Here is a 16,195-nt window from a genome sequence, read left to right as displayed (position 1 = left end):
TGTTTCCATTACACTATTTTTAAGCCTACATTAGAGATTTTCATTGTTCTACAAAGCACAGAGCAGGAACTTTTATGAGTTTTCTGACCTGTTAGTGTATTTATAATTTGTACATACAACTTAGCATCTGATTATTGACACTGGGCAGCATGTTTGACTTACCCTTCCCACTTCAGTGGAAAAAGCTTGCTGAGGAAAAAACTGTTTCGTATTTTCTCTTTTATTATCCCTATTGCCACAAAAACAGTGTAGGGCACTTAGGTTCACACATGTATAGTCATTGAGTAACAAGAGCAGAAGATAATTGATGTAAGCAAGAGATAAAGACATATTAACATAGAAGATTTCTTAGATATTCTTAGAAGAGATGGGCTAAGAAAAGAAATTGAATAAGGGGCAGCTGTGAATTCATATTGGAAAATTTTCCGTTCATCTTTGTAAAACTATCAAGAGATGTCTCATATGGAATATTACTTATAGAATATTTAAATTAATGATTTAAAATGCAGGACAAGGCAAATTAGACGGTTTTGGTTTTGGTTAGAGTTTAAAATAAATCTTTTAGCATAATTAACTTAAATTTTGGATATATACTATAGTCAACACTGTACCTTAACTGGACCTGCACTGTGAAGTCACATTTGGTCCCAGAAATATCCCTAGAAAAAGACAAGAGTAAGAACTACAATTATTTTTAAAATATGCACATGAAAACTGATTCAAAGATACCACCAAGCATAAAGTTTTTCAACTTAGTAGAGATATAACTGTTCTTAGGTTACCACTGTAATAACATTCCAATATTAGTATTTGCTTACTAATATTTACCCACTATACTGTCTTTAAAAAAATCACTTAATATAAGACAATACTGGATTCAAAGGCTAAACTGCAAATCACACTTGAAGACAACTTACATGGAACTACTGATTTGCTGCACTTGTTGTGGTGTCAATGCAAATGCAAAACAGGTTTCTCGAAAGCGCTGACTGTTGTCTGATGCTAAAGAAGAAAAGAATTATACTTTACCTTCAAATTCATCAATAGAGGACACAACAGAAAAAAAGAACCACACCATTCACATGCTTTTAACTGACTGGGATGTAACAGCTCTTAAATATATGTGGCAGTTGTAATATAACACAAATGGGCACCAAAAAATGGCTAATTTCAGACAGACATATCAGGATTCAAATTCAGGGAATACATAATCAAAGAAACACTAATAAATGTTAAGACAATCATATAAATGTTCACACCTAAAAAGCATATTTATAAAAAAACATACTGATATTAATTTCAATTAAAATAAATGTAAACCCATTTAAAGATGCATGGTTTCTGAGCTAAGTAACAAACATACACACCTTGAGATCTGCACAGGTGAGAAGACATTTGGTTTTCAAGGCAAATTAAGAAATTTATCATCCCCTGCCTAAATATACCATGCAAGCTTTATACAACAAATATATATAGTTTCTCCTAGACTTGGATGATTTGACTTCAAATTTTGCCTGTGGTCACTATCTCAATAAGGCAAGAGTTACAAAAAGGGGAGGAAGAGAATAAAGAGAGGAAGAAGGGAGGGATGGGAAGGGACACACAGAGAAGAGAGTGAGAGAAAAGGCAGGAAGCACAGGTCAGTGTAGAGCAGTGATTCCTAAAGTGGCTGCTCTGAGCAACAATAGTTTATTGGCTTGTAATACACATTAAATATGTTTTAAAAATCAGTGGTCAATATCCCTCTTGTTCACTAATATTTACTCAGTGATTGGCACAAAAAAGCACTAAATTATTGTTGAATGAATAAAAGATGATGGAAATTAAGAAACACCAGATTAAATTATTTAAACTGTACTTTTCCAAGTTAATATTCTAGAACAAAAGAATGACTAAAAAGTTAGTATCAAGGAACTCCTGGCCTGTGGGCTATTTAAACCTGTGTAGAAAAAGTGACTGGAGTTGGCCATCCTTGATTAAACTGGATTTGACCCTACTTGCAAGCAAAACTTCCTCTACAACTACTACCAAACTGCAGTATGTTATGATGAAAAATCTGTACAACGTATTACTATAAGAAAAAAAATGGAAAAGAGCAATGCTGATCTACAATTTCATCTCCATACAGGAGTATCTTTTAAAGGCTAGATTTGTGTTTCTGCTTTTTGTTATCTGGGAAGCTTTTCCTTTAGAAAAAAAATCCATTGCCAAGATATAGTTATTAACCAGAAAGTTAAACTTAATTGTGAAGTACAAAAGAAAAAAAAAATCTATCCCCAAGAAACAGTTATTAACCAGAAAGTTAATCGTAATTGTGAAGTACCAACCAGGCAAATGGTTGATAACCAAGGACCAGAATGGAGAAAAGCACACAGTTCCCTTTGTCAGGCAATACAGATAACTCCTTTGCTTCTTAGAGGATATATCTCTATAAAGATTTTAGTCCTGTAGGTTTAGCCTCATTTAGATTTCTGGCTCCATTCTAAAACAGTACTAAAATAATTTCTCAAGTACAAAAATTCATATTACTCTCTAGGCAAAATTTCAGATTCACTTTAGAATATATGAATACAGAGTGTGGGACACACAAACACAGATCTAGACAGAGAAGATGTGATTAAAATGACAAGGCTGCTTCTTGCACCCTACACGGAAATCAGGTTTATTATTTAATAACCCTTACTTACATCCTCTTTTTATATATATAGATTATAATGCTCATGAGGTTATTAATATTTGTCTGGAAAAGCATCTTTCATATACTATGTGGTTTTCAGGCTTAATTTCTGCTATGAATGCTAGTAAAAAATTTTCAGTGTTTGTCTTAGATATTAAATTATCTAAAAACTCTTCTGAAAGTGAATTAAGCTATCATCAACCCTTTCAGAAAAATTCAGGCTAAACAGAATCATATACTCTTCAAAATGACAAAGAAGTCTTACAAATCATCCAAAACAATGACCTCAAATGTTGAAGGTATGCAGCTCAGTGAGTACACAAGATAATCAAAAGGGAAACAGGAAAACATAAACTACCTGTAAAATAGAAGCTTTAAAAAGTTGAGATTTTACATAAAATCTAACATTTAATTTACAAAAATATCTAGAATTTTATGTAAAATCCTAACTTTTTTAACTTCTATTTTTTTGTTTTGTAACATATATAATATTAGTATAATAGTATAATACATATAACATACATAGATAAGATATGGTACATGCAAAATTATTTTGCTGAGAGGTGCATGTGATCAAATTAAGTCTACAGGCCACTGACCAAGAGAGTTCAACCTTCCTTTCAAACCTTCCATTCATACTTTGTTTGAACCCTTTTAGAGAGAGGGGAGAGTGGCCAGAAGGCAGAACAATGCTGGTGATGAACAGTTTAATTTTAAGAAAGCCTGCAGTCCTATAGAGAGAAGCAAAGTTTAATGGAAAGAGATGAGATCACATAGACCTGCATTTCAGATTGGTTTTGCTTTTTATTTGCCATGTGACCTTAGGTACTAGTTATCTATTCCTAGTCTGTTTCTTCTAATACTTAAACATAAACACATACATGTACACAAACCCCCACAGGATTATTTTGAAGAACATAAATGAGGTAAGGTATTTAAAACAACCAACAATTTTCCTGTCCCCTTTCCTCCCTATGGCCATATACTGAATCAAAATAGATAATGCTGCAACTTTCAGCCCCTGATGTCATACAGCATATCCAATGATAGTCATTCTTCAAATATTTTAGACAGCATGAATATGCCCATCTCTCTCCACATCAATTCTTCCCACTCTATTTCAGGCAAAATTAGAATATTACTCACCATCCTGATCTTTCTTCTCTAGACATAGTGCAGGTCGTCACACACTTGAAGTGACAGCAAGAACTGGACATACTCTCTCATAGCATACAGTATTTGTTCAAAATATTTGCTGCCCCTTTTTACTGGCCCATCACCATGGGAGGATTATACCTCTGTGACACTGACATTAGTCTTGGTCAATGAAATGCGACTGGAAGTGTACCACTCCAAGCAAACCCTTTTTTTTTGTTACCGTTAATCTACAATTACATAAGGAACATTATGTTTACTAGACTCCCCCCATCACCAATTCCCGCCCACATAACCCATTACAGTCACTGTCCATCAGCATAGTAAGTGCTGTAGAATCACTACTTGTCTTCTCTGTGTTGTACAGCCCTCCCTGCACCCCCCCCATTATACATGCTAATCATAATGCCCCCTTTCTTTCCCCCACCCCCCTTATCACTCACTTCCCATCCATCCTCCCCAGTCCCTTTCCCTTTGGTAACTGTTAGTCCATTCTTGGGTTCTGTGATGCTGCTGCTGTTTTGCTCCTTCAGTTCTTTTCTTTGTTCTTATACTCCACAGATGAGTGAAATCATTTGGTACTTATCTCTCTCCGCCTGGCTTACTTCACTGAGCGTAATACCCTGTAGCTTCATCCATGTTATTGCAAATGGTAGGAATTTTTTTTCTTCTTATGACTGAATAATATTCCATTGTGTATATGTACCACATCTTCTTTATCCAGTCATCTACTGATGGACACTTAGGTTGCTCTTCCATTTCTTGGCTACTGTAAATAGTGCTGCCATAAACGTAGGGGTGCATATGTCTTTTTCAAACTGGGCTCCTGCATTCTTAGGGTAAATTCCTAGGAGTGGAATTCCTGGGTCAAATGGTATTTCTATTTTGAGCTTTTTGAGGAACCTCCATACTGTTTTCCACAATGGTTGAACTAATTTACATTCCCACCAGCAGTGTAGGAGGGTTCCCCTTTCTCCACAACCTCACCAACATTTGTTGTTGTTTCTCTTTTGGATGGTAGCGATCCTTATTTGTGTGAGGTGATATCTTGTTGTGGTTTTAATTTGCATTTCTCTGATGACAAGCAATGTGGAGCATCTTTTCATCTGTCTGTTGGCCATCTGAATTTCCTCTTTGGAGAACTGTCTGTTCATCTCTGCCCACTTTTTAATTGGATTATTTGCTCTTTGTTTGTTGAGGTGGGTGAGCTCTTTATATATTTTGGATGTCAACCCTTTATCGGATCTGTCATTTATGAATATATTCTCCCATACTGTAGGATGCCTTTTTGTTCTGTTGATGGTGTCCTTTGCTGTAGAGAAGCTTTTCAGCTTGATATAGTCCTGCTTGTTCATTTTTGCTTTTGTTTTCCTTGCCCAGGGAGATATGTTCATGAAGAAGTTGCTCATGTTCCTGTCCAAGAGATTTTTGCCTGTGCTTTTTTCTAAGAGTTTTATGGTTTCATGACTTACTTTCAGGTCTTTGATTCATTTCGAATTTACTTTTGTGTATAGAGTTAGACAATGATCCAGTTTCATTCTCTTACATCCACTTTTGCCAACACCAGCTGAAGAGGCTGTCATTTCCCCATTGTATGTCCATGGTTCCTTTATCATATGTTAATTGACCATATATGTTTGGGTTAATATCTGGACTCTCTAGTCTGCTCCACTGGTCCGTGGGTCTGTTCTTGTGCCAGTACCAAACTGTCTTAATTACTGTGGCTTTGTAGTAGAGCTTGAAGTTGACAAGCGAGATCCCCCCTGCTTTATTCTTCCTTCTCAGGATTGCTTGGGCTATTCGGGGTCTTTGGTGGTTCCATATGAATTTTAAAACTATCTGTTCCAGTTCATTGAAGAATGCTGTTGGTATTTTGATAGGGATTGTATTGAATCCGTAGATTGCTTTAGGCAGGATGGCCATTTTGACAATATTACTTCTTCCTAGCCAAGAGCATGGGATAAGTTTCCATTTGTTAGTGACCTCTTTAATTTCTCTTAAGAGTGTCTTGTAGTTTTCAGGGTATAGATCTTTCACTTCCTTGGTTAGATTTATTCCTAGGTATTTTATTCTTTTTGATGCAATTGAGAATGGAATTGTTTTCCTGATTTCTCTTTCTGCTAGTTCATCATCAGTGTATAGGAAAGCAACAGATTTCTGCGTATTAATTTTGTATCCTGAAACTTTGCTGAATTCAGATATTTGTTCTAGTAGTTTTGGAGTGGAGTCTTTAGGGTTTTTTATGCACAATATCATGTCATCTGCAAACAGTGACAGTTTGACTTTTTTACCAGTCTGGATGCCTTGTATTTGTTTTGTCTGATTGCCATGGCCAGGACCTCCAGTACTATGTTGAATAACAGTGGGAAGAGTGGGCATCCCTGTCTTGTTCCTGATGTTAAAGGAATAGCTTTCATTCTCGCTGTTCAGTATGATGTTGGCTGTGGGTTTGTCATATATGGCCTTTATTATGTTGAGGTACTTGCCCTCTATACCCATTTTGTTGAGAGTTTTTTAAAATGAATGGATGTTGAATTTTGTCGAATGCTTTTTCAGCATCTATGGAGATGATCGTGTGGTTTTTGTCCTTCTTTTTGTTGATGCAGTGGATGATGCTGATGGATTTTCGAATGTTGTACCATCCTTGCATCCCTGAGATGAATCCCACTTGATAATGGTGTATGATCCTCTTGATGTATTTTTGAATTTGGTTTGCTAAAATTTTGTTGACTGTTTTTGCATCTATGTTCATCAGGATTATGGGTCTGTAATTTTCTGTTTTGGTGGGGTCTTTGCCTGGTTTTGGTATTAGAGTGATGCTGGCTTCATAGAATGAGTCTGGAAGTATTCCCTCCTCTTCTATTTTTTGGAAAACTTTAAGGAGAATGGATATTATGTCTTCTCTGTATGTCTGATAAAATTCAGTGGTGAATCCATCTGGCCCGGGTGTTTTGTTCTTGGGTAGTTTTTTGATTACTGATTTAATTTCGTTGCTGGTAATTGGTCTGTTTAGATTTTCTGTTTCTTCCTTGGTCAGTCTTGGAAGGTTGTATTTTTCTAGGAAGTTATCCATTTTTTCTAGGTTTTCTAGCTTGTTAGCATATAGATTCTCATAGTATTCTCTAATAATTCTTTGTATTTCTGTGGGGTCCGTCATGATTTTTCCTTTCTCATTTCTGATTCTGTTGATGTGTGCAGATTCTCTTTTTCTCTTAATAAGTCTGGCTTGGGGCTTATCAATTTTGTTTATTTTCTCAAAGAACCAGCTCTTGGTTTCACTGATTTTTTCTATTGTTTTATTCTTCTCAATTTTATTTATTTCTTCTCTGATCTTTATTATGTCCCTCCTTCTGCTCACTTTGGGCCTCATTTGTTCTTCTTTTTCCAATTTCAGTAATTGTGACTTTAGACTATTCATTTGGGATTGTTCTTCCTTCTTTAAATAGGCCTGGATCGCTATATACTTTCCTCTTAGAACTGCCTTCGCTGTATCCCACAGAAGTTGGGGCTTTGTGCTGTTGTTGTCGTTTGTATCCATATATTGCTTGATCTCTATTTTAATTTGGTCATTGATCCATTGATTATTTAGGAGCATGTTGTTAAGCCTCCATGTGTTTGTGAGCCTTTTTGTTTTCTTTGTACAATTTATTTCTGGTTTTATACCTCTGTGGTGTTAGAAGTTGGTTGATAGAATTTCAATATTTTTGAATTTACTGAAGCTCTTTTTGTGGCCTAGTATGTGGTCTACTCTGGAAAATGTTGCATGTGCACTTGAGAAGAATGTGTATCCTGCTGCTTTTGGGTGTGGAGTTCTGTAGATGTCTGTTAGGTCCATTTGTTCTAGTGTGTTGTTCAGTGCCTCTGTGTCCTTACTTATTTTCTGTCTGGTGGATTTGTCCTTTGGAGTGAGTGGTGTGTTGAAGTCTCCTAGAATGAATGCATTCCATTTTATTTCCTCCTTTAATTCTGTTAGTATTTGTTTCACATATGTTGGTGCTCCTGTATTGGGTGCATATATATTTATAATGGTTATATCCTCTTGTTGGACTGACCCCTTTATCATTATGTAATGTCCTTCTTTGTCTCTTGTTACTTTCTTTGTTTTAAAGTCTATTTTGTCTGATACAAGTACTGCAACATCTGCTTTTTTCTCCCTATTGTTTGCATGAAATATCTTTTTCCATCCCTTCACTTTTAGTCTGTGTATGTCTTTGGGTTTGAGATGAGTCTCTTGTAAGCAGCATATAGATGGGTCTTGCTTTTTTATCCATTCTATTACTCTGTGTCTTTTGATTGGTGCATTCAGTCCATTTACATTTAGGGTGATTATTGAAAGACAAGCAACCTTTAAGAGCTATCCTTTGACTGTATTTCCTTCCAGTCTGCCTTGACTCTAGAGTGAAGACAATATAGAGCAGAGGCAATGAATCTGTGGCTACTAAGCAATGTAAGCAAAAAATAAACCATATTTGTTCATCACTGAGATTTATGATTGCTTATGTATTTATGACTGACATATCATTCCAGATGTGATGTGACTAGTACACTATTTTAATCCACAGAACAATCATGAAGAAATAGTATCTGCTCATGTATCAGATTTAGAAGTTGAGGTTCAAAGTAACCACATAAATGTCAAGGCCTTATACTAGGTTAAGTAGAACCACAACTGGAACTCAGATCTACACATCTCCAAAGCCCCATGCTCTTCTCATTAGGTAAGTCTTTTGCTCCCCCAATCTAGGTTTTGCACTTCTACCTAGCACTGTATTAGATCATAAAAGTCAGAAAAGAATTACCCACTATCCCCTCATAACTATTCATCATTTTTACATATTTCCTTCCAGTAATTTTAATACTGAATTGTATATACACTTTGAAAGCTCACTTTTAAAAAATTACCCTTATCACACTTTTCAATTAAAATCTCCGTATTTTAATGATTGCATTACATTCCATAAATGGGGGATAATTTAAATTATTCCCTTAATAAGTCATTTAGATTTTCTCTAATTTTTCATTATTTGAAACAAACATCTTTGGGCTATGTATTTGTGTTTTGGGGGGCAGTTATTATTTTCTTTGGATTAATTCCCAGATGTGGGATTTCTGGGTCCAAATGTATGGAAATTTCTATAAATCTTGACACATCACAAAAATGGTTTTCAAATGGTTGTAACACTATATACAAGACTATTAGCAATTTATGTATATCTACTAAGTGCACCCTACTCTGCCCTGCATGGGAGTTACTGGTAATTTAATGAGTGGATCCTGATAACACCTTAGTAGTTTAATTTGCATTACAGAATTTTTCCCTGTTTGTTTTTACTTTTCCTATGTAATAGCCCAGTTTTGTGCTCACTTTTATATATTTGCCTAAGGGTTTCATATATAAGAACACAACCTTTGGCAATTTATTGCAAACACTTCCTCCAGTCTGCCACTTTTTTTCACCTTGCTATATTTTTGGATGATAAAAATGTTAAATTTTTATATAGTCTATTCTGTTAGCCATCTCCTCTGCAAATTCTAGTTGTTTCCCTTCTTAGGGTCAATCAATACAGAACTCAATTCTTTGGCTTATTGTTTCTATGTAATTATTAATCTACCTGGAACATATTTCAGTATGTGATATTTTAGAAATCTAAATTTGTAATTCCAAATTGCTTACAGTCGTACTAACACCATTTGTTAAATAATCCTTCCCTTTCTTACAGATACGTGTATTTCTTTTATCATATATCTTTATATCAAACATGTACGTACCATTTTGGGGCTACAATGCCACTAGTCTTTTTTATCCTGGTGCTGGCACTCTATTTTAAAAAAAATTTTTTATTAATGTATTATAGATATACTCTCTTATGAAGGGTTCACATGAAAGAACAATGTGGTTATTACATTTACCCATATTATCAAGTCCCCACCCATACCCCAGTGCAGTCACTGTCCACCAGTGTAGTAAAATGCCACAGATTTACTAATTGCCTTCTCTGTGCTACACTGCCTTCCCCGTGACCCCCCAACCATGTGTACTAAACATAATGCCCCTCAATCCCCATCTCCCTCCCCGCTGACTGGCTCTCCCACACATCATGATGCTTTGTATTTGTTTTTCTTTCCTTGTTGCACTGGTGAGAATCTCCATTACTTTGTTGAATAGAATTGATGAGAATGGCTACTCACTTTCTTGTTTCCAATTTTTTAGGGAAAACATAGTACTTCTATGTAGTTTCAAAAAACTAAAGCATTCCATCAAACATTAAGAAAGAAGTAATACAAGCTCTAGACAAGCTCTTCCAAAAAAATTTAAAAGGGAATACTTCTCAACTCATTCTATGAGGGCAGTGTTACTCCAGTATCAATACAAAACAAAGACACTATAAGGAAAGAAAATTACCAATCATGAGCATAAACATTCTTAACAAAGCTTTAACAAATTAAATATAACTATATATAAAATAATCCATCATAACCTGGGAGATTTATCCCAGGAATGCAGGGTTGGTTCAGCTTTCAAGTCACTAGATTAGCAAACTAAAAAAGAAACACCATACTGTCATTTCAGTAGATGAAGAAAATGCATTTGACAAAAATTAAGCATCCATTCTTGTTTTTTAAAATATTCTCAGCAAACCAGGAATAGAAGTAAACTTCTTCAACCTAATTAAAGGATTTCTATGGAGAACTTACAGCAAACATTAAAGGTAAAAACCTAAATGTTTTCCCTAAAAAACTGGAAACAAGACAATGAGTAGCCATTCTTATCAATTCTATTCAACAAAGTACTAGAGATTCTCACCAGTGCAACAAGGAAAGAAAAACAAATACAAAGCATCAGGATGGGAAAATAAGTAAATATATTTATCCACAGACAGTATGATGATCTCTGTAGAAAATCTGACAGAATCTATAAAAAAAACTATTAGAATAAGTGAATGTAGCAATGTAAAGTAATATACAAAAATCTGTTGTATTCCTGTATACTAATAGCAAACAATCAGAAACTGTAATGAAAAAAAACAAAACACTTACAGTAGCATCATCTCAAAACAAAGTAGTTACGGATAAATATGACAAAATAGGGGCAAGACCTGCACACTGAAAAATGTCAAACACTGCTCAGAGAAATCAAGGACCCAAATAAACAAAGAGATATTCAGTATCCATGGATGAGAAGATTCAGTGATGTTAGTATGTCAGCTGTTTGCAAACTGATCTACAGACTCAGTGTAATACAATCAAAATCCTAGCTAGGTTTTTTTGTTTTTGTAGAAATTAACATGGTGCTTCTATAATTCATGTGGAAATGCAAAGGACCTTGACAAACAAAAACAACTTGGAAAAAGAACAACAAAACTGGATGGCTAACTTAAGTTCATTTGAAAACTTATTATAAAGCTACAGCTATTATGACAGTGTGAGGTTGGTGTTAGGACAGAAAAATTCATCTATTGAGCAGAATAGAGTCTCAAAATATATCCACATATATATGAACAACTGATTTTTTACAAAGGTAGAAAAACAATTTAGTTGAAAAAGAAGTATTTTCAATGAATGGTGCTGGAACAACTGGATACCCATATGCAGGGGAAAAAAAGAAAGAGCTTTCGATCATACAGTACAGCATATACAAAAATTAATTCAAAATAGATAAGTGACATCATAGAAAATGGTACAGGAGGAAGCTCCAGGAATTAGTCCCTCCCCCAGACAACCATTAAGCTAGAAAAAAATATCAGTATCAATGATTTCAGAACTCTGGAACCTTATCAGACACTAAACAGCAAACAAGGGAGTGCCTGATGACAGACTGCTGAAATTTGTTAAGAGCTGTGTGAGAGAACTAGCAACTATCCCCTATTCCTTAGCCCCACCGTGGCTGTGGGAACTGTTGCCCACATTCCTAGAGAGAATGGCTGTGCCAGTATGTCCAGAATGCATCTGATCCTCTAAAAATTTGGGGTTTTGAATTTTTGGGTCTGGCGGTTCCCTGAGGAGCCAGAGCAGATATTTCTCTTTGTTTGAAGGTCCCCTTTGGCTTCAGCAACTTTCCCAACAGCATCTATTAGAAAAGTTAAAGAGAAATACATTTTTTCACAGGGGGGAAGAGGAATCCAGGCATTTGAAGAAATCTGTCAGGTAAGAGGCTGACTGAAGAGACAGTGGAAGAGAAATTCACAGGCCACACAAAACGAAGAATCAGACTTTATAAAAATAGTGTGAAAGTCACCATGTGAAGTGGTGCAGCCCTCAACAAGTAACAAAAGCAATCCCTGAGGATAGAGAAAATCTGATTTCAAGAATTAACATATTAAAATGCTCAAAACAGCCAGTTTTTAACAAAAGACATACAGACCAATGGAATGCAACTGAGAGCCTAGAATAAACCCTCACATTTATGGTCAGTTCATTTTTGACAAGTATGCTTTCAAAGGGGAAAGAAGAGTCTCTTCAACAAATGGTGCTAGGAAAACTAGATATCCACAGGCAAAAAAATAATGTTACATCTTCCTTTATATAATAAATACAAGTTACATCATATACAAAATTTAACTCAAAATGGATCAAAAACTACATTTAAAAGCTAAAATATAAAAATCTTAGAAGGACCCAATCTTCATGACCCTGGATTTTGAAATCATTTCTTAAATATGACACCAAAAGCACAGGCAAAAGAAAAAACAGATAAAGTGGACTTTACTAAAATTAAAAACCTTTGTGTATCAAAGGACATAATTAGAGAGTGAAAAGACAATGCAAAGAATGGGAGAAAATATTTGCAATCATATATCTGATATGGGTTTAATACCTAGAATATATAAAGAATTTCTACAATTCAACAATACAGGCAACCCAATTTTAAAAATGGGCAAAAAACTTAAATAATTATTTTTCTAAAGAATATATATAAAAGGCCAATAAGCACATGAAAAGATGCTCAACATTATTAGCTATTACAAAAATGCAAATCAAAACCACATACCACATACACAAAACCAGATACCACTTCACAATGACTAGGATGGCTATAATTAAAAATCAAATAAAAAATAACAAGTGCTGGTAAAGATACAGAGAAACTGGAACCCCTTGTGCACTGATGACAGAAATACTAAATTAGTGCAAATGCTGTGGAAAACTTGACAGTTTTATCTTAAGACCTGAAATTCCACTCCTAGGTACATACGACCCCAAAGAATCAAAAGCAGGGACTCAGGTACTTGTATGTCAATATTCATAGCAGTTTTATTCACAATAACCAAAAGGTGGAACAAACTCAAGTGTCCATCAACTGATGAATGGAGAGACAAAATGTGGGATAGTCACACAATGGAATATATTATTCAGCCATAAAAGAGGAATGAAGTTTTGATACATGCTGTAACATGGCTGAACCTTTAAAATATTTTTCTAAGTGAAGCAAGAAGACAGACACAGATATATGATTCCACTTACATGAAATATCTAGGACAGGCAAATTCATAGAAACACAAAATAGATTAGGAGCCTGAGTGGAGAGGAAGAATGGGGAGTTTTGTTCAATAAGTACAAAATTATTGCCTGGGAAGATGTAAAAATTTTTTGGAAATAGTGGTAATGGTACAACATTGTGAATATAATTAACACACTGAATTATACACTTGAAAGTAATAAAATAGCTAATCTGTATTATTTATATTTACTCACAATAATAAGATAAATAATAGGTCACAGACCCAAATATAAAACCTAAAACTTGTAAAACTTTTAGAAATACACATAAAAGAAAATCTTTGTGATTTTGGGTTAGACAAAGATTTCTTAAGATACAATACCAAAAACAAAGCACAATCCATTTTTTTTAGACTGGTAAATTGGATTTCACCAAAATTAAGAACTTATGTGTGTGGAAAAACACTGTTAAAAGAATGAAAAGAGAAGCCACAGACTGGGAGAAAATATTTACAAATGACATATCCATTTAAGGACATGTAGCCAGAATATATAAGGAATCCTTTCAAGTCGCTAACAAGAAAGTAAACAACTTAAAAATTTAAATGAACAAAGGATCTGAACAGGCAGCTCACCATGGAAGATAAATATATGGATGGCAAAAAGGCACATTAAAAGATGTTCAACATCCTTAGTCTGTGGGTAATGCAAATTAAAACCACAAAGAGACACACAACTAGGAGAGTATCTTAAATTTTTAAAAATAACAGTATTAACTGTTAACAAGGATGTAGAATAATTAGAAAGCTCATATACTGCTGGAGGGCAAGTAAAATGGCTCAACAATTTCAGTTTGACAGTTGCTTAAAAAGTTAAATCTGTGCCTATTATATGACTTGCTTATATTCCATTGCAAGTAATTTACCCCAGAAAAATATAAGCATGTACCATACTAAGGCGTGGGTCCAAATTTTCAAAGCAGCTTTTTTTGAAATGCCAAAAACCAGAAACAACCCAAGTGTCTATCAATAGGTGAATGAGTAAATAAATAGTATATATATCCATACAACTGAATACTATTCAGCAACAGAAAAGGAATAAACTACTGACACATATAACAGCATAGATAAATCTTAGAATATAATCTTGAGTAAAAGAAACCAGAACTTCTCTAGTGATGGAAAGCACACTCAACCTAAGAGTTGGGTAGGCATGGAAAGGACAGCAGGGAGGACTTACTAACAGGATGAGGAACTTTGGGGAGTGATGGGTATGTTCATTATTTTCATTGTGATAATGATTCCACATAGGCACAATGTATTAAATTGTACACTTACAATGGTTTCAGTTTATGGTATGCCAAGGATATTTCAATAGAGTTGTTTAAAACAATAGTGTTCAAAGAAAATGGCCACAAAAAAAAAAGGGGTGGGGTGGGGATGAACAACAGAACTCTGGGGAACTGGTATCAGTATCAACATTTTAGGCTCAAGTCAAAAAAGAAAAAGCCAGGAATTCAGAAAGAAAAGCAGGGAGAAATGGTGTCTTAATACCAAGGGAAGCAGGAATTTAACAGTGTCAAATGCTCATAGATCAGTTAAGCTAAGAAATGAGAACTGACTTAACAACTAGCAAGTCATAGGTCATCTTGGCTGGACCTGTTTCAGTGGAATGGTTAAAGCAAAAGCCAGACTGCAACAGATTCAGGTGGGAATGATTTGTTAAATCAGTGATTTTTACATTTAACATGAGATCCTCAATTATTTTCCTATCCTCAGGAGGAAATTAGGGATAGGAATAATGTCTCAGATTTGTGAATTAATTACCATACTGTTTTGAATCATTTTACCTAATCTTGAAGGTCTCCAAAGTTTTATAATGCACAGTAATTTGAAATTTTGCTAAGACAGGAGTTTGAATATTGGCTGCTTGGGGAATACAGGATGACTGTCCTTTGGGTAATACATGTGTCTCTCAATATGACCTGAATTGTTATATATTTGTTGTCAGCAGCTCTCATTGAGGGTAAAAACCAAAGTCACTCAGATTTTTACTTATGCCATGCACCAATTTAGAGAAAAGATAAAAGGTTCTAGTGATATCCATAATTAAAGATACTTACATAGGTCATGGAGGATATCTCTTATGAATATTAAGTGCATATTGCACTTAAGGGAAAAGATTTTCAACAAACATCCCCTCTGTTTTCTAAAAAATTGTTTTTATTGAAGTGGAGTTGATATTCAATATTATATTGGTTTCAAGTATACAACAGTGATTTGACAGTCATGTACATTATTAAATGCTACCCCAATCCCCCATATTAATTACTATCATTTCATCTATATATATAGAAATAGAATTAAAAATACACAAAATGTGCAGAAAGTAAAGGTCTTAAAATTTCATCTTTTTTTTTACATATTGTTCCACAGATGAAACAGACTAAAAAGAGAAAAAGGAATCATGTTACAATTTACATAAACTCAAAACACTGGAAGGTAAAACCTAGATACATAACATAAACAAGGTTATTAGATTCTGATGGCAGAAACACTGAACTAATCTAAGTGGCTGTACTTTCAACTGCTCTAAAAATATTCACTATTCCACCTTACCAGCAGAAAGAAAAGCTAAAAATAGTCATCTTTCTGTTATAGAATATTTCTTGCTATCTTAGGGAAAGTGAAACTAAAGTACCTATCTACAAATATTAGCATTAAAATTTTTAGAGAGCTCTCTGGTTTATTCTAACAAATAAACAAAAACTTGGAGAACTATGTAATTTTTAAAACATAGTTGGAATGATTTAGTTTCATTACTAGGCTGCTAACTACTATTAAGACAGACAGTTGTAGAAAATTTGTTTCCTCCAATAAAAAGCATGTATCAAATCAACAAATTCACACCGCTTTGACTACTTTA

The 16,195-nt window shown here is 34.5% G+C and overlaps 1 protein-coding gene across 1 annotated transcript in view; it reads right to left on the bottom strand.

Moving 5' to 3' along the window:
* The window catches only part of PIAS1 (protein inhibitor of activated STAT 1), a 115,531-nt gene that overhangs the window by 39,342 nt on the left and 59,994 nt on the right, over nucleotides 1-16,195 (bottom strand). The window contains exons 3-4 of the mRNA XM_036932362.2: nucleotides 918-1,002; nucleotides 612-659 (exon numbers count right to left, since the gene is read on the bottom strand). Coding sequence (XP_036788257.1) covers nucleotides 612-659; nucleotides 918-1,002 — 133 coding nt within the window. The remainder of the gene's footprint in view (nucleotides 1-611; nucleotides 660-917; nucleotides 1,003-16,195) is intronic.

This window comes from Manis pentadactyla, chromosome 11, assembly GCF_030020395.1.
Source record: "Manis pentadactyla isolate mManPen7 chromosome 11, mManPen7.hap1, whole genome shotgun sequence".
Taxonomy (NCBI): Eukaryota; Metazoa; Chordata; class Mammalia; order Pholidota; family Manidae; genus Manis; species Manis pentadactyla.
Note: the sequence above shows the minus strand (reverse complement) of the source record. Positions and strands in the feature narration are given on the sequence as shown.